General features: G+C 41.3%; 1 protein-coding gene across 9 annotated transcripts in view; it reads left to right on the top strand.

Moving 5' to 3' along the window:
- Positions 1–26,956, top strand: part of dmd (dystrophin) — a 1,998,855-nt gene that overhangs the window by 896,363 nt on the left and 1,075,536 nt on the right. For all 9 annotated transcript variants that reach the window (XM_063050913.1, XM_063050911.1, XM_063050907.1 and 6 more), the window contains exon 30: positions 16,698–16,826. In XM_063050913.1, the coding sequence (XP_062906983.1) occupies positions 16,698–16,826 (129 nt within the window). The remainder of the gene's footprint in view (positions 1–16,697; positions 16,827–26,956) is intronic.

Raw genomic sequence — 26,956 nt, 5'->3', positions numbered from 1 at the left:
GAGCGTCTGTCGGCTCTTGGATTGTATTCATTAGAGTATAGAAGAATGAAAGGGGATCTCATAGAAACGTTTTGAATGTTGAAAGGGTTGGACAGAGTAGATGTGGAAAGGTTGTTTCCCGTGGTGTGTGAGTCCAGGACAAGAGGCCATAGTCTTAGAATTAGAGGGTACCCAGTTAAAACAGAGATGAGGAGAAATTTTTTTACCCAGAGGGTCGTGGATTTGTGGAATTCGTTGCCACATATGGCTGTGGAGGCCCGATCATTGAGGGTGTTTAAGGAGGAGATTGACAGGTATCTAATTAGTCAGGGTATCAAGGGATATGGGGAAAAAGCCGGAAATTGGAACTAGATGGGTGAATAGTTTAGCTCATGGGGGAGCTGCGGAGCAGACTCGATGGGCCGAATGGCCTACTTCTGCTCCTTTCTCTTGTGATCTTGTGAATACACAACCTATATAAAGTAGAAATACTTTTCTGCAGCACTGTCTCGCACAGCAAAAATCTCACGGCAGCACACTCGGTGGAAGCGCTGTCGGCAGAAACGCTCTCTCCAGTAACCTTTAAGCTATGAAGCTGCCAAATCATACCAAATAATGCATAAAAATACACAGCCTACATAAAGTAGAAATAATGTATGTACAGTGTAGTTTCACTAACCGGAATCGGGAAGACTCCAATAAATTACAGTTTCGTCACAGTTAAACACTTGCCTATACGAATAACCACCAGACGCGAATTGGCAATCGCCTCTGATCTGGGCCGACATTTATGTGCCGGGCGGCACCTAATTAATTAGCTTGTTTATTTCGGCTTTTTTCTTAAAGATGTGCTGGGTGCGTTCCGACTATCGGCGCACCACTGCATTCTTCGTGGCAATGTATCGATCTGTGGCCCAGAGGTTGGGGACCACTGCTTAAACTATGAAGCTGCCCTCGGCTCAGAAACTGATCAAACCACCCACGACTACCTTTAAATTTCACTTTCACAACACTTTCCTCACTATCATCCAGTGCTTTCTGTTCCAGCTTATTAAAAAGACTAACTGATTTCTCCTTAACTATAAGAAAACTTAACGGAACACCACGCTTTGTACACCCATCAATCCACTCAGGCAATAGACTTTCCATTTTATCCATTACTGGATACCAACTAAAAGAGACCACTTTGCTAGGAGCAGAACCAACAGTAACATCGGCAGCTTTCAAAATTCTTTCTCTCTGTGTATAAATAGTGTGAATGGTGGACGCAGGCAAGTTCAACGTGCGGACAATGTCCTTACTTCGTTCACCACAATCGAAACGCTTAATTATGTCCAGTTTTATGCTAAGTGTAACACCCTTATGAGCTCTTTTAGGCTTTTCCGATACCTTAGAACTCATCTTGCTAACGGATACACAAAATAAATCGAGATAAAGCACGTGTTTAAGCAATGCCGGCTAGAATGCAGTTCCGGGGGAGGAGCTTGGTTGTTCAGGTGCGCGCTGCCTTTTTTTGTAACAGTGAAAACACCTTCTGTTAGCGAAAACAGGCAACTAATGTAGGTTTTTCGTAACAGCGAGGTGTCGTAAAGTAAACGTTGAGAAAACGGGCGTCACCTGTATCTCACTCCAGCATGCCCTGTCATCACCACCTGAGATTCTACCAACAACGGTTGTGTCATCAACAAATTTATAGATGGTATTTGAGGTATGCCCAGCCACACAGTCATGGGTATACAGGGAGTAGAGCAGTGGGCTAAGCACACACCCCTGAGGTGCACCAGTGTTGATTGTCAGCGAAGAAAAGATGTTATCACTAATCCGCACGGATTGTGGTCTTCTGCTTAGGAAGTTGAGGATCCAATTGCAGAGGGAGGTACAGAGGCCTAGGTTCTGCAACTTCTCAATCAGGATTGTGGGAATGATGGTATTAAATGTTGAACTCTAGTCGATGAACAGCATCCTGACATAGGTGTTTGTGTTGTCCAGGTGGTCTAAAGCCGTGTGAAGAGCCATTGAGATTGCATCTGCCATTGACCTATTGTGGTGATAGGCAAATTGCAATGAGTCCAGGTCCTTGCTGAGGCAGGAGTTCAGTCTAGTCATGGCCAACTTCTCAAAGCATTTCATCACTGTAGATGTGAGTGCTACTAGGCAATAGTCATTCAGGCAGCTCATATTATTCTTCATAGGCACTGGTATAATTGTTGTCTTTTTGAAGCAAGTGGGAACTTCCTCTTGTATCAGTGAGAGGTTGAAAATGTCCTTGAATACTCCCACTAGTTGGTTGGCACAGGTTTTCAGAGCCTTACCAGGTACTCCATCAGGATCTTTCGCCTTGTGAGGGTTCACTGTCTTTAAAGACAGTCTAACATCGGTCGCAGCAGACATCTTCACAGCTGTAGTTGTATTCTCCCTTTCAAAGCGGGCATAGAAGACGTTGAATTCATTTGGTAGTGAAGTGTCGCTGCCATTCATGCTATATGGTTTTGCTTTGTAGGAAATAATGTCTTGCAAACCCTGCCAGAGTTGTCGTACATCCGATGTCACCTCCAACCTCATTCAGAATTGTCTCTCCGCCCTTGAAATAGCCCTCAGATAATCATACCTGGTTTTCTGGTACAGGCCTGAGTCGCCAGACTTGAATGCCACAGGTCTAGCCTTCAGCAGACGACGTACCTCTTGGTTCATCCACAGCTTTTGGTTTGGGAATGCACAGTAAGTCTTTGTGGGCACACACTCATCCACACCTTGTCCATACCTTCTTGGTCTTCACTACTGGTGCTGCGGTCTTCAGTCTTCAGTCTCTGGCTGTACTTCTACTTCAGGGCGTAGAAGTACATCCAGGTGATCAGACTTCCCGAAGTGAGGGCGTGAATAGCACAATAGGCATTCTTGATCGTAGTGTAGCAATGGTCCAGAATGTTGTTTCCTCTAGTATTGCATGTGATCTGTTGATGGTAATTGCTTAGTGATTTTTTTTTCAGACTGGCCTGGTTAAAATCTCCCAAAACAATGGTGAAGACATTAGGATGTGCTGTTTCATGCATGTTGATCGCATTGCTCAGATCATCTAAAGCCTGATTGACATTGGCCTGAGATGGAATGTATACTGCTACCAAAATGATCCCAGAGAATTCCTGTGATAGATAAAAGGAGCAGCACTTAACTGCTAGATATTCCAGGTCTGGTGAGCAGAATTGGGACAGCACTGGTATATTTGTGCACCAAGAAGAGTTGATCATGAGGCATACTCCTCCACCTGTGCCTTTGAGAGACTCTATAGATCTATCCTGACGGTGTATAGTAAACCCGTCAATCTGAATTTCTGCATCCGGTACGGAAGGGGTTAACCAGGATTCCGTGAAACAAAGGACACACGCGGTCCTAATGTCCCTCTGATTCAGCACCCTAGCTCTGAAATCATCGATTTTATTTACTAGAGACTGCACGTTTGCCAGCAAGATCGTCAGTATTGGGAATTGTTGCCCTCTCTCTTGTTGTACATGCCCTCTTGTTTTTAGCACACCCCTCCTGAAAAAAAAAGATGATGCTTTCATTCTGTCTATGCCCCTCATGATCTTACATACTGTATCTATCAGGTCACCCCTCAGGGAATAAAATCCTGGTCTACACAACGATTCTTTGTAACTCAGACCCCAAGTTCAGACAACATCTTTGTAAGTCTTTTCCATACTCTTTATAATTTAATAACATCTTTTCTCTAGCAGTGACCAAAACAGTACACAATACTCCATTACCATCTTATATAACTGCAACATAACCTCCCAACTCCTACACTCAGTGCCCACTCCAAATGCTTTCTCCACCACCCTATGTAATGCTGCTTTCAGCGAACTATGCACTGATATTCCAAGGTCTTTCTGTTCCATAACACCCCCTCACCGCTTCCAATCACTGTTTAATTCCAACCCAATTTGATCTCCTAAATGTAGTACGTCACATTTACTTGGATTGAAAGTCATTTGCCAATCCTCAACTCACTTGCCTAATTGGCAGGATCCCCCTGTAATTTTTCATAACCTACATTATTTAAAAAACTGCCTATTTTAGTATTGTCCACAAACTGACCTTGAACATTCACATTCAAGTTATTTATATAAATGGCAAACCATAAAGGTCTCAATGCTGACCTGTGTGATACACCACTAGACACAGGCCTTCAAGTTCAAGTTTAATTATCACTCAACCATACATGGATACCCGTGAAAACAGCAAAACGAAACAGTGTTCCTCTTGGGCCAAGGTGCAAAACACAGTGCCAACAGTCATAAACAGCACAAGGCACATATAGCACATATGGTCTTATGTAAGATAGCAAGTAAACATACATAAAAATATACAGTATATAGCCCAAGTCTCTGAGTGACGTATCCTGTAAGTTGATGGTGCATGGGTGTCATTGGCAAGAAGAAGCAGTTCTCAGCAGTCCACAGATGAAAGTATGTACACAATCCAGTTTGTCATTCCACCGTGCAAATACAAGGAGGCAGCACAGACAGGATGTGTCAGCCCCCAACCCCATGTGGCTGCTGCGCTACACCACCTCTGACATCTTCTCTCCTGGACTTCTGCAACAGGCAAGCCCATGGCTTGAGACCAAGTCCTCCCTACTACTAAGGCCTCATAGCCCGATTCCCCCCCACGCCCCTCACCAGTTGTCTCACCAGTAAACAAGGGAAATGGACTTGTAGCATTCTGTGTTACCAATGTCCAACAGGGTCCTGCGATCCCAAGGGAAACATCTAAGATGCTGCCAGACTGCACAATGACTTTGTGCACAACTCCAGTGCTTTTCTGTAGCAGGCAGTAACATGATCCGTGCCAAGTCCAGCTTCTCTGCCAACTGGCAGCTTGCTGATGGGGTAGCCCTGCAGTACTTGAGGTTCTTAATGTCCAGCATTGTCTTGAAATCGTAAAAAAGATTTTAAAAAGACAATATCACTTTTGGTTGGCCCCGAAGAGGACACTGCATCCGAGCACGATGCCATCTTACCGGAAATTGATCAAAGAACTCACAGTCACTACCCGCTACTTCCTACCGCTGAGCTAGTTATGAATTCAATCCGCTACTTCCCCCTGAATCCTATGTGGTTTAATCTGCCATGGACTTTGTCAAAGGTCTTGTTAAAGTCCACATTGACAACATCCATTGCCCTACCATCACCTAATCTCTTGACTATTCAAAGAACTCTAAGACATTTCTCAGACACAGCCTTCCATGCAGTGAGCCATTGTGACTGTTCCAAAGCAGACCCTGTGCCTTCTATTTTGGTAAATCCTGTCCTTCAGCATCCATTCCCCCAATTTACCTCCCACTAATGTCAGACTCAATTGCCTGTAGTTTCTTTGTCTTAAAAGGGCAAACTTTTTTCCTGCAACTCTGCCCTTAGTTCCAGACTCATTCTGGGCTGTAAACAAGCCCTTTCAAAATTGTATGCAATTTATTCAGGTCACCTCTCATTTCCCACAGCATAGGCCCATTGCAATCAATCTTCCTTTAAAAGACAAGACCCCGTTAATATTGTGCACCTTTGCACCTATGCTGCGGTGCCTCAAATGCATGGATATCTTTCCAGAAGTTGTATGTAATACTCTATATTGGGTTGTTTCTCCAAATTTCTTGACAGTTGGAGCAGGACTTCATAACTTTTCTACTGTCCCTTTTATTTCACTGCTTCAGTTCCATTTATTCCACAACTTCAAACTTAATGACATCCCTGTTATTTGGTACACAATCTTTATCAAGGTCCATATGCAGCATATCAACCACATTCCTTTCTTCGACCCCCTTTGGTACCTGTCATGATAATTGATACAATATACTTTAAACCAATCAGGTCTGCCTTTCCAAAATGAATCCACATTTTCCTAGTGACTGCTAGTTCTATCCAAAAATGTCACTTAAAAAGATTTCCAACCATTGCAGACAATGTTACTGATATGGAACTGCTAGGTTTATCCTTTCTTCAGTTATGGTGTCATACTTGCAGCTCTCTGGTTGTCAGTGCCCACCACTTCCACCTTTACTAATATACATGTAGAAAATGATAGTAGTATCTTGTGATTTGCATCCTTCCTATCCTCCGCAACCAAGGATGCATCTCATCTGGATTGGGTAATTTCTCTACTTGAGATAGTTACTTTTTTCACTCGTACTACTTCAATCGCTTTTTAAATCGTCAGTATTCTGAAGGAGAATATGATACAATGAAGATAGCTAGTTTCACAGATGGGAACCAGGCTCTATAATCGATGCAGAGGATATGGGGTTCAATCTTATTCTTTCCACTGTGGACAGGATAAAACTCCATCCACAGAGGGATAAAGAATGGAATGAATCCAAGCAAGTTAATACTATTGGAACAGGTTTATCGCATGATCAACCATGTCAAAAGCAGAAGAGAGATTGTAGAATAAGAATGATCAGTTACAGATGGTGTCAATTGTGATGGATTTCCATTGTACCCTTTAGATTGCAAGCACATTGGAACTAAAAGCCTGGAATAGACACTATAACCCACTTAAGCATTCATTTAGATCATACTCCTGCTGTACCTTATCCAGCTTGCGGACCAAATCCTATATCCTTTGACCCTCTTGCACTCAGTAACGTTGTCATCTCAGTCTCCAACAAGCTTAACTTGGTGTTTTTGTAAACCAGCCAGGATCTGCACTGCTTTTTTCATAATTTTCATTTGTTTGATGAATTCTCCCATTGAACGTGAAGAATTTGAGATGAAACAAATAATTTACAGAACTGGAAGGATTTCTGTGTTTTAAGGTTCAGACAACCGTCGTTATTTTACATTTAACTTGTTTTAGTTTTGATATATCTGTTCCTTAGATAGAAATAGGACGCCAGAAATGGATGATTCATTCCCATTTCTCATCGTGGGCTGCCTTTCGAATCCCTCTTCACCTCACCCCATCCTCACTCTCTGTCACTGTTTGAATCCCCTCAGTCCAGCTGATAGCATCCACTTCTCCTGACTTGCGGCCCACATCCACTTCTTAGCCTCCTCCAAATAATCTGCTCAGTAATTTGACTAATTCACGCTGCAAAGGCTGAATTCCCTCCTGTATTGAAATACGAATCAGTCCTCCACTAATAATCTTTCTCTAACGCTATTTTGATCAGATCCTCAGCATTTTTTATATATTCGGCTCAAGGGAGACATCTCTGTATTGATTTTTTTGAAAACTGATTTGGTGAGAACATTTCATTCACTTTGATATACTATCAGATGGGAGTTGTTAAACAATTACCACAGGGAAGATTAATTGATTGCTTTAGTCCATTATTTTTCTGTTCCATTGCCGAGTACTATTGAAAATAAATAACCAATTTAAAATTTGTATCCTTACAGACAATTGATCTGATGAAACATGGGTAGTGAAGACTAATATCTGATTAACTTACAACATGAAACTGAAAGTCCCCACCTTCCAAAACAAATCTGCAGTCTACAAAGGAAATTATGAAATGCACGTGTTAGTTTACTTATTATTTAGTTAATGGCACTATTCTTGGTGCATTACAATCGCAAGAACAATGAATACAATGAATAGGAGAGTATCTACTAACAGTGTTAAGTATTTGTAAGATGCCACTATCCTTCCTCAAATAAATCTTCAGGGTCATGCACATCCCGAAGCATTTGCAAAGCATCAATGTTTTATCATATTATAAACCATGTACAATTTACAGTGAGTAAAATGAGTCATGGCCAATCATTCAATTGAATGACCTTAGTCTTATGTGATAAATATTTCTACGAACAAATAACTGGATAAACCTTGAAAAGATATTTGACACAATGTTTGTAGAGTGCCCATACACATTGTCAGCATGGGGTTGGAAGATGCAAATCAAATTGCTAAGGCAGAGCAAGGATAGAGACTTGAAAGTAGACCTTGGTTTAGCAGAACAGATTTGTTGAAGGGTTGAAGGTGGTAATCTTTAGACCCATTTATTTAATGACACCCCTTCAGTGGCTAGTCATATCCTACGATGAAGGTAAATGTCATGAAGCAAAGTTCCTAGGTGAATAGAAGACCACTTTGCTACTCATGTTTTCATAATCAGATGGGTGAGTCATATTATGGATCTAAATCTTGTTTTGGGGCCTTCCTCATCCCTTGAATAAATCATAAGTGCAGATTGTATGGAGCAGAGTCTGTGACGATGGGGAAGAGGATAGATCTACGAAAGCCTGAACATAAGTTGTGACCAACTCCAGAAGATGATCAAGATGAAGCACCTGTAAACATTGTGTTGGCCCTGCAATAATGAGTTACCTCATTCCATTTGATGCAGATGATGTAGACTTTATGCACAGCTAATTGTATTTTCCATCTTTAGCCGCAGTCAGATCTAAGAAAAATAATAATCCAATCTATCTGTTAATCTTTGGGTAATCTCTGGAAAAGGTTTAAATTGTGCATGTTGAAAATTGCAGTGTTGAAACTTGCATCTGAAATTTTACAGATGACAACCGAAAGTCAAAGTGGTGTTGGTATCACTTTGTCTTACATGAAGTTGCAACCCAGATGTTCCACTCCTCACTTCAAATATGTAGCATTTCAAAGGATGTCTTGGTGAGAGGCTATGTGTGGTGCAGTGAAAAGCAACTTCTTGTAGAAAGTCAAATGTAAGGTTTAGAAGGACTGATAGCATCTGAGACCTTTGAGACCTGTTTCACTCCGGTCTTGTCTTCTGGCATTTTGATTGCTAGTTGTTCCAAGGATGGAAAATGAGCTTTGGAATGGTATTGAGGGAAAAGCTAGAAATACTATTGAAGCAGAGAGGGGAAAAAAGGCTTTTGTGATTTAAAAAAAATATTAGGGAAACCCAGGCTATGTTACCGATAAAATTGAAAAAATTGTGAAAAGAGGCTTTAAAATAATTATTCGTATTATGTAGTCAGAGCTGGTAGCTATTGCCAATCATACTTGCCTATAAGAAGGTCATGGTGACTTTGAACTATCACAGAGAAGGTAAAGAAAGAAATTCCTCAGTGTGATTAGGTGTGATATTCGTGGATGTCAATCCCATGATGAAGAACCGACAATATATTTCTCATTACAAGTAATGTCACTTGGAGGACAACTTGATTTTCCAGGTAGCAGAGGTTTTGATTTACGAAGCTAATTTCAAAGAAACCTTTGTAACTTGTTTGACTGAATCTAACAGATGGCTTGCTATGCAGCGCCATTTAATGTCATGATTTGGGTGCTAATCAGGTTGTCTAAATTGTCCAGGTTATGATTAAGTTTCTTCTTTTGATCACAGTCTTGATTTGTGCCTTGCAGATGCTTTGGGATTTATAGGGTCAGTCACAGAGTGCTGAATACCTAGCTACTGATTGCTTCTCAAATTGACAATATTTATGCGGATAGTTCAACTATGATTTGTTGAACAAAGTTTTCATGGCAAGTTGTTAACATTGGGTTGGTAATTAAGTTAACACTGATTCACAAAAATCCTAACAAGGGATTTCAGTCATAGTCATAGAATACTCTAGCACAGAAACAGGCCCTTCAACCTATCTAGTGCGTGCCAATCTATTAATCTACCTAGTTCCATCAACCTGCACAAGGACCATAGCCCTCCATACACCTACCATCTGTGTATTTATCCAAATTTCTCTTAAATGTTGAAATTGAACCCATATCCTCCTGTTCCTTTGACAGCTCGTTCCACACTCTCACCACTTTGTGAGTGAAGAAGTTTCCCCTCATGTTCCTTTTAAACACTTCACCTTTCACTCTTAGCCCACGATCTCTAATTCTCGTCTCACCCAACCACAGTTTGCATTTATCCCTCATAATTTTGTATGCCTCTACCAAATCTCCCTTCATTCTCCTACGCTCTCAGGAACAAAGTTCTAACCTATTCAACCTTTCCCAAGAACACAGGTCCTCAAGTCCTGGCAACATGTTTGCTTTTAATCTTTATTTACATCTTTTCTGTAGGTAGCTGACCAGAAACGTACACAATACTCCAAATTAGGCCTTACCAACATCTTAATACAACTTTAACCTAACTCCTGTACTGAATACTTTAATTTATGAAGGTCAATGTGTCAAAACTCTCTTTATGACCTGAAACAAGGCTCAGCTTGTTTCTCCCCCACCCCTTTCCTGTTAGGTACCTGTGAAAGTTAACTGAATCTGTTTATAATATGATACAAAGTTATCATTCTCAATTACATTCCAGCTGGCCATCTACAATTCATTAACCACAACTCAATACGCTTTTTTGTTTCAATAGTATTTCCGCAAGGAAGGGCGTTTTAATGGTATTGCATCCTTAAAGATCAAACGACTTGGGAGCAGAATTAGGCCATTTGGCCCATTGAGTCTTCTCTACCCCTCCTCAGCCCGACTCCCCAGCCTTCTCCCTGTAACTTTTGATGCCATGTCTAATCAAGAACCTATCAAGCTCTGTCTTAAATACACCCAACAACTTGGCCTCCACAGCTGCCTGCGGTAATAAATTCCACACATTCACCACCCTCTGGCTAAAAAGAATTCTCTGCATCTCTGTTTTAACTGGACGCCCCTCTATCCTGAGGCTATGTCCTCTTGTCGTAGACTCACCCACCATGGGAAACATCCTCTCCACATCTTCTCTGTCTAGACCTTTCAATATTCGAAATGTTTCAATGAGATCCCTCCTCATCCTTCTAAATTCCAGTGAATACAAATCCAGAGCTATCAGACATTCCTCATATGATAACCCTTTCATTCCCGGAATCATCTTTGTGAAACTCCTCTGAACCCTCTTCAATGCCGACATGTCTTTTCATAGGTGAGGAGCCTAAAACTGTTTACAATACTTGAGGCTTCACCGGTGCCTTATAAATCCTCAGCAACGCATCCCTGCTCTTCTATTCTGGACCTCTTGAAATTAATGCTAACATTGGATTTGCCTTCCTCACCACCGACTCTACCTGCAAGTTAACCTTTAGGGTGTTCTGCACAAGGACTTCCAAGTCCCTTTATATCTCAGATTTTTGGATTTTCTCCCCATTTAGAAAATAGTCCACACATTTGTTTCTACTACCAAAGTGCATGACCTTGCATTTTCCAGCATTGCATTTCGTGTGCCACTCTCTCATCTATTCTCCTAATCTGTCTAAATCCTTCTGCAGCCTACCTGTTTCCTCAACATACCTATCCCTCCACCAAACTTCAACAACTGCCTCTACGATCTCTACCACTACGTCTTTCAGAACCCTAGGGTGCAATTCATCTGGTCCAGGTAACTTATGTACCCTTAGGTCTTTCAACTTTTTGAGCACCTTCTCTCGTGTAATGGTAACTGCACTTACTTCTCTTCCCTCACACCCTTCAACATCTGGCACATTGCAAGTGTTTTCCCACAGTGAAGACTGATGCAAAATACTCATTTAGTTCATCTGCCATCTTCTTGTCCCTGGCTGTTATTTCTCTGGCCTCATTTTCAAGCAGTCCTATATCCACTCTCAACTCTCTTTTAGTTTTACATAATTGAAAAAGCTTTTACTATCCACTTTGATATTGTTTGCTAGCTTGTTTTCGTATTTCATCTTTTCCCTCCTAATGATTTTTATAGTTGCTCTCTGTAGCATTTTAAAAGCTTCCCAATCCTCTGTCTTCCCACTAATTTTTGCTTTGTTGAATGCCCCCTCTTTTGCTTTTACATTAGTTTTGACTTTCCTTGTCAGCCATGGTTGTACTATTTTGCCATTGTAGTATTTCTTTCTTTTTGGAATACATCTACCCTGCGCCTTTCTCATTTTTTCCAGAAACTCACACCATTGCTGCTCTGCTGTCATCCCTGCCAGCATCTCGTTCCAATTTACTTTGGCCAGCTCCTCTCTCATATCACGATAATTTTCTTTACTCCATTCAAAGACTGCTACGTCAGACATTACTTTCTCCCTATCAGATTTCAAGTTGAACTCAATCATATTGCGATCATTGCCTCCTAAGAGTTCTTTAGCTCAAGCTTCCTAATCACTTCCAGTTCATCACATTACATCAACACCCAGTCCAATATAGCTAATCCCCTAGAAGGCTCAACGACAAACTGCTCTAAAAAGCCATCTCGTAGGCACTCAGCGAACACACTCTCTTGAGATACATTTCCAACCTGATTTTCCCAAATGACCTGCATGCTGAAATCGCCCATGACTATCATAACATTGTCCTTTTGACATGCCTTTTGCATTTCCTGTTGCAACCTGTGGCCCACATCCCAGTTACAGGCCTGTATATAACTGCCATCAGAGTCCTTTTACCCTTTCAGTTTCTTAACTCAACCCACAAGGATTCAACATCTTCTGATCCTATATTACACTTTCTACGGATCTGATTCCATTCTTTACCAGCAGAGCCACGCCACCCCATCTGCCTACCTTCCTATCCCTCTGATATAATGTGGAACCTTGGACATTTAGCTCTCAGCTACAACCATCCTTCAGCCACGATTCAGCGATGGCCACAACAACTATGACAATCTGTAATAGTGCAACAGGATCATCCACCTTATTTCTTATGCTGCATGCATTAAGATACATTAAAGTGTGTTTACTAGGAAAACACAAGCCTTTACACGCCACTATCTTAGATCCTTGATTGAGACCAGCTAACCACCTTTTAACATAAGAACCTGAATCTGTATAAGTAAGTCCTTAAGTCACACAGCAGGTAACCTGTCTGGATTACTGGAGAACTTATTTCTCTTTCAGCTTGTTGAGTAATGTAATTGGTGGAAATGTACGTAATTCACAGCCACTGACATTGAGTTGGGGTTCAGTTTAAGAGGTTGGTCTGACGCGATGACGTGATGACGTAATTACATAAATTACTCTTACTGTGCTTTGATTACAGTGTTTGAATTGCAATAAATGAGTTTCTACAGTTTATAAACAGAAAATGCCTCTGCCGTTTTTATTTGTGAAAACCTACATTGCCTTATTTACTTCAGGTCAGAAGGGATGAAGTAGTGCAAAATCAATTTTAATTCAAAGTGGAAGTTGCAATTACAATAAATTATGACCAGCAGAATTTTACCTTAAAATTAGTGCCTCTGTTACATGAGAGAACCAGTGTCAGTCAAAGATGGCCTTGTTATTCTCCCAATGTCACGTGTCTATTGAGGAGAAGGCAGCAAGTACAGGCCCATCAAATGCTCCTCATACATTATCCCTTTCATGTCCAGGGCCATTCTCATAAACTTCCTGGACCCTCTCCATGCCAGCACATCCTTTCTTAAATAAAGAGGGCCCAAAACTGATCAGCATATTCCATGCAGTCTGTTGAATATCTTACAAATTCTCAGCATTAATGAATGCTAACATTGCATTTGCCTTCCTTACCACTGACTCAATCTGGAAGTTAATATTTGCAAACCTGGCCACAAAACCATCAATTCCATTATTCAGATCAATAGTGTACAAGGTGACTCAACATGGATTCCCTCGGAACACCATTAGTCACCAACAGGCCCCTTTTGTTCCCACTCTTTGCCTTCTACCAGTCAGCCAATCTTCTATCCATGCTCACATCTTTCCTATTCTGTCATAGGCCCTTATTTTGTTTAGCAGCCTCAGGTGTGGCACCTTGTAAAAGACTATATCTTAAAAAGGCTCAAAGAAAGGAAAATTGTTAATGTGGATGGTAGTTGTAAGGTACAGAGAGATATCAATATGTGGGTGAAATAGTTTGGAAAGTGCAGATGGAGACAATCTAGACAAATTGGAGGTGATGCATTTTGGGAACATGAATGAGGCTCAAACGTTACCTTTGTGTGATTCTCAAGAGTTAGCTTTTGCATTGGTGGATCTTGAGAGGCAATGGAGTGCATTCTGATAAAGCCAAGTTTGTAGATGAAAAAAATGTGATTCTAATTTCACTTGGAATAAGTAAAGTTGAGAGCATACAGTGTTACCTGAGCACCCTTATTGATTCATGGGATGTTTAAAATGATATTTCAAGACAAAGCACTGGTGAGATTACCAGGGAAGCCTGGGGGATCAATTGCAGAGATGTGATGGAGATGATTTTCAGTGAAACCAACTGATTTTTTTTGCCTTTGAATTGAATAGATTTATATGCAGTGTTTATCGGGCACGTCGTTGACCAGTGCACATCAATTTTTTATTCATTTCTACTGTGAACTTAGGTGTTAAATTTTCTTTTGTCTGTTATGATTCTGTAAAGCATTTTGGAATGCCTCTCTGTATTGGATGTGCATAATAAATGCCAGCTCCTTGACATTGTGATTTGATGAAGAGGCATGATTACTCTTTTGAGGGAGCATTGAAGATTGTTGCAATATTTTGAAGAAAATTAGGGGAATTCTTCTAGTATTCTTGACACTTTACCCTTCAATTAACATGGATAAAACAGATTGGTCAATATTGAAAGATAGTTGGTGAAAATCATGGTAGCTTTACTTTACCTATGTACATTCAAACAGTAACAACATTTCAAAACTTCTTTTTTGCTTGGAAAAGGCTCAAGGTTAAGAAAGATCTGATAAATGAAATTATTTTTTAAGAACTGCTGTAACATACAACTGTTTTGAACTTGAGAGATTACTGGTGCAGCTCTATTTCAAGAAAGATTCAGTAAAATTGCCAGAGGCTGTCAATGCTTTGGGACCCTCCCCATTTATATTGCATATTGGGTTCAGAATGTATTTTTAATGTACCTAAAACTTTTTATCTACTGTGAATAATATGTATGCCATAAGTTGGCAGGAGCCTGCACTCTGAAGCTTTTGCTACTGGGGTGCTATATTTTTCCAGCTCCACCTTTGAAAGAGAAAAAATGTTGGAGCTTCTTAAAGCCATGTTATTGGAGTTATTAAGCTAAGTTGTGATGTAAAGCTATGTTGTTGTCTCTCAACAGAAAACTGGAATTCACTTGGGATGAATACTGTATTCTGACAGCCTGCATTCCTTTTTTTGATGCTTGTTGACCATGTTGTGTACACATCATTATGCTCTTGTCAAATTTTCATGCGTTTTTTAAAATACTTTATTTTAAAAAAAACAATAAAATCAACAAAAACATACCATCTCAGACATGTATAAAAAAGAAATAAGCAAAAAAAAAAGACATACCATTAGAGGGATGCCTATTGTACAAAGTGCTCAAAAATACTAAACATTAAATCTCAAATGAGGGCCGTGAGAAATCAGCTGGGGGGAAATTGCTCGTCCGCCCCTGGCCTCGTCTAGGTAGGCAAGGAATGGATCCCAGATAGCCAAACATTTTTTAATTGAATTGGTTCTCAAGAACCTAAGCTTCTCCAGCTGTATGACTGAGATCATATCAGCCATCCATCTCCAAAAGGAAGGGGGAGAAGGTGATTTCCATTCCCTCAAGATAAGTCTTTTGGCAACAATCATCGCCAGCATAAGAGACTGTTGTATGGCTGCAGGGAAACAAATAGTAGATTACAAGCAGCCAAATATAGTGAGACCAGCTTCCAAGGGGAACGATCTTTTATAGGCCTTTGAGTACCAGTCAGATATTTTGGACCAAAATCCAGTCAGTAATGGGCAAAACCAAGAGGTGTGTGACAACGTGGCTTCTGTCCCTTGGCATCTATCACACATTGGTGAAACAGAAGTGGGACATTGGCAAGACATATGTTTTTTGATATTTTAAAGAACCCTCCTGACTCCAGGCATCTCCTTTCTAAGTGTGTACGTTTGTTTGATAATTGCACTGTAGCGACTACTGTGAAGATTAGAGACGCCTGGAGAAAGGAGTTGGGCAATGAATTATCTGAATCTGCCTGGGATAAGTGTTTGTCTATGATACAGGCTTGCTCTGTTAACAGCAGGCACCAACTGATCCAGTTTAAAGTTGTCCACCATCTCCATTACTCTAAGCTTAGATTGCACAGGATTTACCCTTCTGTCTCGTCAAATTTTCATGCTTAACTTTATTAGCCTTTTGCACAAACTTTTAAGATTGCAAGGTGCTGTCTAATACACTTCATAATTTGCTTTTAGACTCTTTATCCTTAACAATTTATTTGGTTGAGTAATGATTTAGAAAATTCATTGGGTTCTAATTTTGCAGACAACAGCAGTAAGTGAGAATTGTGCTCAGATGTTTTTATTTTACAATGTGCAAGCCAATGTGAGAGATTAAGAAGGATAAATAATTGTACGAAGAGAGAATGCCCATTGCTATGGGTGCCATGGGTAGTTTAGCAGTTCGCACGACGATGCTGTTACAGCTCAGTGCGTTGGAGTTCAGAGTTCAACCCTAGCGTCCTCTGTAAAGAGTTTGTATGTCCTCTCCATGGAATGCATTAGTTTTGTCCGGGTGCTTTGGTTACACCCACAGTCCAAAAATATGTAGCTTAGTAGGTTAATTGGTCATTGTAAATTGTCCCATGATGAGACGAGGGTTAAATCAGAGTTTGCTAGGACAGCACAGCTCAAAGGGCTGTAAAGGCCTATTCTGCACTGTAACACTAAATTTAAAAAATATATAAATGCCAGTGTTTTCAGACAGCTCCTTGTGGTCAGCTTGAGCACTGTGTCCAGCTATGAGGTCCCTGTTTCTAACCTTTGCTGTATCATGGAAAACAATTCACAGTTAGTTTTTCAAAAGTCGATAATTGTTTAAATTTGAAAATAACCTTATCACTTATGTACATCCTTTTGATTTTTTCACAGAAAATCCAGTCTGATTTGACAAGTCACGAGATTAGTTTGGAGGAAATGAAGAAAAGGATCCAAAGTCCTGATGTCGTTGGTCAGAGCAAGTCTTCTGGGAGAGTCTTATCGCAAGTTGACATAGCACAGGTGATTTTCCATTGATGCTAGCATTCTGCATATTGGTGTAAAGTTCATCGGCACTGCTTGATTTATTCCAAACTCAAACCAGTATGCATTTTGAAAGCAGGGGTATGAATGATTCTTTGTACAATTAATGTACAATTCTTCAAAGTAATTTTTTGGAAATAATGCTTTCCTCAGTGAGATTGACTAGTACATCACCACATTATTTTAATTTAGGTCAACCTTTGGCACGTGAAGACTGACAAAACGAGTACACCTGCTTTGATGCTCAGTGGCTATTCATTTTCAAATTTTTTTTCAGCCTCTCATTTAGAAATATGCATATCACTGTAAAATTCACTGTCTTGATTAGTTAAATAACATTTTATTATCTCTTGTCTGAAGGCTTAGGTCATCCACTATTACCTCCAGTCTGGCACCTCAAACTTAAGCTCATCCAAAATCTCCTGCTTGTGTCAGAACTCACACCAGGTTCCATTCATCCAGGGGTTCCCAACCTAGGGTCCACGGACTCCTTGCTTAATAGTATTAGCCCCTAGCATAATAAAGGTTGAGAACCCTGCATTACCTTGTGCTTTCCAATGCTAGAATGCAAGGAAAAGGGAGCAGGAGTAGACTAGTCAGCCCTACCATTTGGTATGTTCATAGCTCTTCTCTCCAAGGTCTCAACCCTTGTTTGCCAGTTCCCTATGTGCCCTCATTTCCTGTTCTTTCAAAAATGAAGCTATTTTTTCTTTAAGCATTTCCTGTAAACTAACCTGTGCAGCCTCCAGGGTAGAGAATTTCAGAGATTCATAACCCTTTGAAATTACTATGTAACTCTCTTTTCACTTGTAAATTTGTCCTCTTGTTTGAGACAAACACACCAGAAGTAACATCTCAACACTCACCCTACCATTCTCCCGAATGATCACAGATACTCAGTGGCTACTTTGTTTGGTACAACTGTACACCTGCTTGTTAATGCAAATATCTAATCAGCCAATCATATGGTAGCAGCTCAGTGCATAAAGACATGCAGACATGGTCAGTAAGTTCACTTCTTCAAACCAAACATCAGAATGGGGAAGAAAAGTGATCTAAGTGACTTTGACCGTGGAATGATTGTTGGTGCCAGATGGGGTGATCATTCAGAAGTTGATGATTTCTAGAGTTTAGAGAATAGTGTGAAAAACAAATATCCAGTCAATGGCAATTCTGTAAGCAAAAATTAATGAGGGAGGTCAAAGGAGGATGGCCAGACTGTCAGGAAGGCGATAGTAACTCAAATCACCACATGTTGCAACAGTGGTGTGCAAAAGAGCATCTCTGAATGCACAACATGTTGAACCTTGAAATGGATGGGCTACAGCAGCAGGAGACCACAAAGGTGTACTCAGTGACTGCTTTGTTAGTTACAGTGGTCACTAAGTGTATGTTTTAATCATTCCTGTTCTTCCAAACAAAAAATACCAATATAATTTTTTGTCAGCTTGTTCAGAGGACAACCTCTCTTTAGCATAGGGAATGTTTTCTGGACTGTCTCCAGTGACAGTATATCCATTTTTAAATAACAAGACCAAAAATGTGCACATTGTGAGCCTCACCAGTTCCATGCAGAATTGTAATTTTACTTCTCTGTCTATAAATCCCAACCCTCTTACAATGAAAGTGGATAAGGTAAATGCCTTCCAGTCTACTTCCTGCATTTACTTATTTTTTATCCATCATGCGCAACTCACTTGGATTGGTTACTACTCTGTTTTGCAAACTTCCTCCATTTGGGTGACATTGTGCCTTTTAATTCCCCCTCACTCTTTCCTATACTCAGCTCCATTTCTCTGATTTTTACACATTCAGGGAAGTTGTTAATATCTTGATGTAGGTTCCAGATATCTTCAAAGCAGCATGTATCTTTTTGTCATCAGCAAACTTGGATACCTTGCAAACTGCCCTTCCTGTAATTCATGAATTAAGATAAGACCTTACTGAACTGATCATGTGACATTGCAATAAGTATATTGTCCCAGCCTGAAATAGGCACATTCAGGACGCAGAGCTAAGTTCCATGGTGTCAGTGCTGTCTTAGTGCCAGATGAAGTGAATACCATCTGCATGTACTTGCAGTCTCTCTATGCTCATGTGTCTGTCTCTGAAATGCAATTACATATCTGCTTCCACCACTACCTGGCAGCACATTCCAGGCACCTGCAACTGTCAGTGTAAGAAAGCATTCCCACTCTCACTTCAAAATTAAGATATTTGCACCTTCGGAAAGAAACTCTGACTAGCTCCCAATCTATCAGATTTCCCCTCACATTCTGTTGTCCCAGAGAACACAATGCAAACGTGACCAACCTTTGCTAATAGCTAAATGCTTTTTAATCCAGGTACATCCTGGTAAACTCTCTCTACGTCCTCTCTGAAGCCTCCACACCCATCCTACAATGGAATGATCAGAACTGAACATTGTACTCCAAATGAAGTCCAACCACGCTTTTATACAGCTGACTCAATTATAAGACTCGATTATCCCATCCTCGGGCTTTGATATATTTTCTTCAATGCTGTGAGCTTTTGTGCAATCTTAGGTTGATGACCTGTCAAAAATTCTTATCTGGATGATCAAATTGATTTATATCTTGTCTTAGTAACCATCGATTGCACTATAATAGATTACTGCACCTCTCTGATTCTGGCTTCCTCTCCATCACTGATATCCTTCTTTCAGCTATTGGTTATCATATCTTCATGGCCATGGCCCGAAGTGTGGACTTTCTTGTCATATACTTTGTGCAACTCTTTGCATCTTTCACCTTTGACCTGTTACTGAGATAATTCTTGGATATGCTGGGACACATCATCAGTGATGTAACCTGGGGTCATCGTGTGTTTCGGGTCTTTCAGCATCAGACAGGTGACCCAGCCAGGGTTGATCGGGCCCCGGCTTGTGACCTGTATTTAGTATACCCATGTAATATTCCTTTCCAACATTTGATGTCAAATTTGGTTAAACCATGCTTCATGAGGTACCTTTGGACATCTTTCTGATGGGCACAATATAAATGCAAGGCATTTTAGTATTAAGAATAAAAATTTAGTATTAAGAATACTTACCTGAGAGAGCAAAATGAAGATTACTTTTAGAGTGGAAAATAATTTATGAAAAATTGGAAGGATCCTGGTTCATTCAAAATACTTAGATTGGCTTAATGTATATTGTGATTACATGGTGAGAAAATGTGCAGTCTTGAGCTTTTTATGATGATGCTCATCTTGTCACTTCAAATCAAAAATCATTCACAGTCTGATGTAAGTGAGAGATCTATTTCTCTTGTGCAGTTCTCTTGTGATTTCATGGTTTACAGATGAGTTATGACCAAGGTGTCTCAGTGGCAGACATGAAATGGAAAGATGCAGTGCTAGATTTTTCTATACACCAGTTACTTTGGAATGCTTGTCATTTCAAATACACTAAGTAGATAATTTAGGCTGATAACATTTTTTTTTGTAAATTGGCCACAGAAGATTTCTGAATGATAACTTTGGCAGTTAACTAGTAGATTTCACACATTGCTGAAAGGCATAAATGGTCGCTAAATAAACATAAATAAAATGAACATTGAAGTATAATTTTGATCTTTAGTATTGGTGAGCTACATCTTATTAAGAGAGCTATGATACCTGGGAGCTGCCAAATGTAACCATGTTGTACTTTAGTATTCCATCAGATCCCAAGTGTACTGCTCTGATTTTTTTAAAATATATTGGAATATTAAGAAAACCTGTGCTTCTGCAAATTGAGAATTTAGATTTAATTTAGATTAATGTTTGAACTTTTGTGTTATACTTGGGTTGGAATAAAAGCTGAAGGTCATCTCATTTTGTGCTATAAAGTCATAGGTTTAAATTAATTCAAGTTTAATTGTCATTCAACCATGTGTGAATACTCATGAATACAGTCAAACGAGACAGCGTTACTATGGGGTCAAGGTGCCAAACACGTATTACCAACAGTCACAGACAAGAACACATTCATGGAATAAAAGAGTCCTGGTGCCACCCACCGCCCCCCCCCACCAGTCCTCGCACATACAAGTCAAAACAACAAACCCATATGGAATATCAGTAAAATACAACGACACAAAATATGCATATGTGTAGTCCAGAACAACCAGCCCACTGAGATCATCTGTCAATCTACCCAATGCCTGCTAGGCAACAGTGCAGCTTTGAGGCCCAGCCCTCGCATGCACAGGCACATAAAGAATTTTAGTAAAAACACAACCGGACATATATATGTGTATGCAGTCGAGACACTTCAGTCGACCGCAAATGCACTGCACTGCCCCCGGTAGAATACAATGGCTTGGATGCCTCTCCCCTGGCCAACAACTCCATGGCTTGAGGCCTGAGTCTATTGAGCTCCACCAAAACAAAATCAGATGACTGTGACAGAGCTTGTCTTCTTCCGAGTGAAAACCTAGGAGGGCAGCGTTGCCTCTGTTCTGGATGCCACACCACACTGACTCTGGTGAAGCGCAATGGATTTGTCTTCTCCCTGCGGTGGCTGCAAACAGGCAACGCCATGGTGTCAGGCCTAGACCACAGTACAATTGAGGATAGGGAGTTTCCCATTTCCCTATATCACTTTCCCTATCTGTTGATTGATTGAGTTACTTCTGAGTGCAGGAAAAGTATCAGTTTTTGTCTGCAATCTTATGTAGTAAAGGAAAGGTCAAAGACCTTGAATCAACACAATCTAAATGTTAATATGAAAATGTCTTTTTGCTTAATATGAGCAGGTTAACATTTCTTATGATGGCAGACCAATGTTCATAGAAAATGCTTAGTGATTATGAAAGTACTCAAGATGTAATTCCACACTCACTCATGAGACCATAAGATATAAGATCACAATTAGGCCTTTTGGCTTAGCGAGTCTGCTCCGCCATTCCATTGCAGCTGATTTATCATTCCTTTCAAACCCTTTCTCCTGCCTTCTCCCCATATCCTTTGATGCCCTGACTAATCTCTTGCAGTCTCCCTGCTTTCTCAGCACGACCTACTTTTCCGCCTGTCTCTGCACTGTCTGCTAACTTGGCCACAAAGCTATCAATTCCACCATCCTAATTATTAATATATAACTTGAAAATAAGTGGTCCCAACTCAGACCCCTGTGGAACACCACTAGGCACTGGCAGCCAACAAAATAAGGCCCCCTTTATTCCGCTCTTTGTCTCCTGTCGTCAACCAATCTTCTATCCATGCTAGTGTCTTTACTGTAAAACCATGATCTTTTATCTTATTAAAAAACCTTATGTGCGGTACCTTGTCAAAGGTCTTCTGAAAATCCAGATAAACTACATCCACTGACTCTACTTTGTCTATCTCACTTGTTATTTCCTCACAGAATTCCAACTGATTTGTGAGGGAAGAGTTTTAGTTGCCTTCTGTTGGTTTTGAAATACTTCCCAATCCCCTAACTTCTCTCTAATTTTTGCTGTATTATATGCCCTCTCTTGCTTTTATGCAATCTTTGACATCCCTTGTCAGCCACAGTTTCTTCATACTCCCAACAGAATACTTCTTCATCTTTGGGATGTATCTTTCCTGTGCCTTCCAAATTGCTCTCAGAAACGCCAGCCATTACTGTTCTGCTGTCATCCCTGCCAGTGTTCCCTTCCAATCAACTTTGGCTAGTTCCTTTCTCATGACTGTAAATCCTTTTACTCCTCTGCAATAATGATACATCTGACTTTATTTTCTCCCTCTCAAACTGTGGGGTGAATTCTATCATATTATGACCACTGCATCCTAAGTGTTCCTTTACCTTAAGCTCACTCATCAAGTCTGGTTTATTACACAGCATCCAATCCAGAATAGCTGATCCCCTAGTGCAGCGGTCCGCAACCACCGGGCCATGGACTGGTACCGGGCCGCAAAGCATGCGCTACCGGGCAGCAAGGAAACGATATGATTTGGCGCTATGAGTCAGCTGCACCTTTCCTCATTCCCTGTCACGCCCACAGTTGAGCTCGAACATACGCGAGGTCATTACCTGCGCATCATCCATGTCAGCGCGGGAAGGAGATCAACTCCTCGAGCTTGCAAATGACGACGGGCTGAAAAGTATGTTTGACATAACATCTCTGCTGGCATTCCGGATCAAAGTCAAGGCTGACTATCTTGAGATAGCCACGAAAGCACTGAAAACGTTGCTTCCATTTCCAACATATCTCTGCAATGAATGCAATGAAAACTAAATTGCGGAATAGACTGGACATAAGGAACCTCCTTCGAGTATCGCTGTCTCCCATCACTCCTCGGTGGGACCGTCTTGTTGCAGGAAAACAAGCCCGGGCCTCCCACTGGTTCAGCGATATTGATGTGTTGCAATGTTCATACGGGGAAAATATGTGCTGTGTGTTTAATATCCAAACGTTACTTAAAATGTTATGATGCTATTGAGTTATATAAGCATATAACAATTACAGCACGGAAACAGGCGATCTCGACCCTTCTAGTTCGTGCCAAACATTACACTTACCTAGTCCCACTGACCTGCACTCAGCCCATAACCCCCCATTTCTTTCCTGTCCATATAAATATCCAATTTTTCTTTAAATGATAATATCGAACCTGCCTCTACCATTTCTACTGGAAGTTCGTTCAACACTTACTTCAAGCTCCCCTGTCCTCCCCTGATAATTGACATCGCTATATTCATGTGAGAAAAATATGTGCTGTGTGTTTAATATTAAATTCGATAGATAAACCCTTTGAGAAACGAAATTGAGTGTATTAGTCACTTATGACCTATATTACGGTCGTGATTAACACCCCACCCTGAACAGAATCGCCAAAAACAATTTGCAGAAAAGAAATCGGCACGAACACGCATGCACAAATCACGCATGCGCACTGGTGCCCGCGCAAGGCTTCCTGGTCATTGTAATCTTTCTTGGGGTAACCCCAACGTTTTGACTGCTACTCTTGTCCGTTGGCAACCCTACCCCCATGGTCGGCCGGTCCGCAGTGCAAAAAAGACTGGGGACCCCTGCCCTAGTGGATTGCACCACAAGCTGCTCTAAAAAGCCGTCATGTAGTCATTCTACAAATTCCCTCTCTAGGGATCTAAGTTTCTTATCTCTTCCCACAAGATTGCTACATCTTCTGCTCCTATATTATCACGTTCTAAAGATTTGATTTCATTTTTTACCAACAGAGTCACTCCACCCTCTCTGCCTACCTGCTGTCCTTTTGATACAATGTGTATCCTGGTATGTTAAGCTTCCAACTATAATCTTCCTTCAGTGTGACTCAGTGATGTCCACAACTTCATATCTGCCAATCTCTAACTGTACTACAAGATCATTTACCTTATTGCATGCATTCAAATATACCACTTTCAGTCCTGTATTTGTCATCCTTTTTGATTTTGACCCCATGCTACTCTTCAACTCAACTACTGAATGTAGTTTTGCCGTGTCATCTGCCTGTCCTTCCTGACAGTCTCACGACACACTACATCTGATTGTAGACTACGCCTACTACTCCATTTCTCATCCCCCTTCAAGATTAGTTTATACTCTCCCCAATAGCTCCAATAAACCTGCCTGCAAAGATATTCTAGGAAGAGGTACAGTCGACATTTCAGGCCGAGACCCTTCGTCAGGACTAAGTGAAGGAAGAGTTAGTAAGAGATTTGAAAGGGGGAGGGGGAGATCCAAAATGATAGGAGAAGACAGGAGGGGGAGGGATGGAGCCAAGAGCTGGACAGGTGATTGGCAAAGGGGATATGAGAGGATCATGGGACAGGAAGCCCAGGGAGAAAGACGGGGGGGGGGGGAACCCAGAGGATGGGCAAGGGGTATAGTCAGAGGGACAGAGGGAGAAAAAGGAGAGTGAGAGAAAGAATGTGTGTATATAAATAAATAACGGATGGGGTACGAGGGGGAGGTGGGGCATTAGCAGAAGTTAGAGAAGTCAATGTTCATGCCATCAGGCTGGAGGCTACCCAGAAGGAATATAAGGTGTTGTTCCTCCAACTTGAGTGTGGCTTCATCTTTACAGTAGAAGAGGCCTTGGATAGACATGTCAGAATGGGAATGGGATGTGGAATTAAAATGTGTGGCCACTGGGAGATCCTGCTTTCTCTGGCGGACAGAGCGTAGGTGTTCAGTACTGTACTTCTCTAACTTCCGCTAATGCCTCACCTCCCCCTCGTACCCCATCCGTTATTTATTTATATACACACATTCTTTCTCTCACTCTCCTTTTTCTCCCTCTGTCCCTCTGACTATACCCCTTGCCCATCCTCTGGGTTCCCCCCCCCCGTCTTCCTCCCTGGGCCTCCTGTCCCATGATCCTCTCATATCCCTTTGCCAATCACCTGTCCAGCTCTTGACTCCATCCCTCCCCTTCCTGTCTTCTCCTATCATTTTGGATCTCCCCCTCCCCCTCCCACTTTCAAATCTCTTACTAACTCTTCCTTCACTTAGTCCTGACAAAGGGTCTCGGCCTGAAACGTCGACTGTACCTTTTCCTAGAGATGCTGCCTGGCCTGCTGCGTTCACCAGTAACTTTGATGTGTGTTGCTTGAATTTCCAGCACCTGCAGAATTCCTGTTGTTTGCAAAGATATTCGTCTCCCTCTGTTTCAGGTATAACCCGTTCTTTTTGTACAAGTCATTACTTCCCAAGCAGAGATCCCAATGATCCTGAGATCTGAAATGCTGTCCTCTGCACCAATTCCTCAGCCATGCAAATCATCCTATTCTTACTCTCACAGGCGCGCGACACAGGCACCAATCTAGAGATTGCTACCCTGGAGGTCCTGCTTTTCAGATTTCTACCTAACACCTGATATTATCTCTTCAGGACCTCCTCTTTAATCCTACCTATGTCTTGGTGCCAATATGTACCACAACTTCTGGGTACTCAACCTGAGACTTCCCTGACCCTGACAGCTGGGAGGCACCATTCCATCCAAATCTCTGTTTTTCACATCCACAAAATCCCCTGTCGGCTCCACTAACTATGGAATCCTAAACGCTACTGCAATCCTCTTCTCCCCCTTTACTTCTGAGCGACAGAGCCAGACTCAGTGACAGAGACCTGGTCTTTTCTCTGGTAGGTTGCCCCACCCCAACATCCCAAAGCAGTACTGTATGCTTATTATTGAGGGGACTGGCAACAGGGGCACTCCGCACTACCTGCCTCTTCACTTTCCATCTCTTGGCAGTCGCCCTACTACCTCTCTCCTGCAACATAGGGGTGATTACTTCCTTTTAGCTCCTAACTATCACCTTCTCCTTCTCTCATATGACAAAATGCATTCAGCTGCAGCTGCAGTTCCTCAACATGGTCTGTAAGGAGCTGCAGCTCGATGTTCTTTGTGCAGATGTAGTTATCAGGGAGAGTGGAGGTCTCCCAGAGTTCCCACATCTCACATGAAGAGCATACCACTCAGTCTGGACCCATTCTCACTGCACTATTCTCAATGTACTGTTCTCACCTAAGCTTGTCCTCCTCCAAGCCTGACCATTCTAACACATTCCACTCCCAACAATGACCGCTCCTAAAATGGCTGCTCCACATACACCTTACTTCTTTTTATTGGCCTTTTCCAAGTGCCCAAGAGATCATGATTGCAGCTCATCAAAGGCCCCAAAAGGCCCTGAGCTCTTTTTTTACCTCATGTCATGCCACCTCAGCTAGACAAACGACTGCTCGCGATGATTGCAACCTGCCAAGTAGTCCCAAAACCCCTGAGCTCTTTTTAAACCTCAAGCCGTTTCAGCTGAACAAGTGACTGTTTGCGCTGCTGAAAATGAGCATGTCAGATTATAATGTATTCTCTCCTGATTCTCTTGTCTTTTCTTGGTCTGTGCAGACTTGGTGATCTTATCTTTGTATTTTGCTCAGTTTATTTGTTCCCACAGATAAATGGAGGCAATTCCATGAGTTTATTTTGAACAGTAAAATTACACTGACAATTGTGTATCTTGACTGCTTCATTAGTGCTTCAAAAGCTGATTGCCATCATCAAGAGAAATTATTAGATGGGGAATATATTCCATTTCCTTATAACTGCCATCACCACCATGTTATCTCTCAGTTAAAAAACAGTACACCATGCTGTTAAAATAC

This window comes from Mobula hypostoma, chromosome 6 (assembly GCF_963921235.1).
Source record: "Mobula hypostoma chromosome 6, sMobHyp1.1, whole genome shotgun sequence".
NCBI classification, from domain to species: domain Eukaryota; kingdom Metazoa; phylum Chordata; class Chondrichthyes; order Myliobatiformes; family Myliobatidae; genus Mobula; species Mobula hypostoma.
Note: the sequence above shows the minus strand (reverse complement) of the source record. Positions and strands in the feature narration are given on the sequence as shown.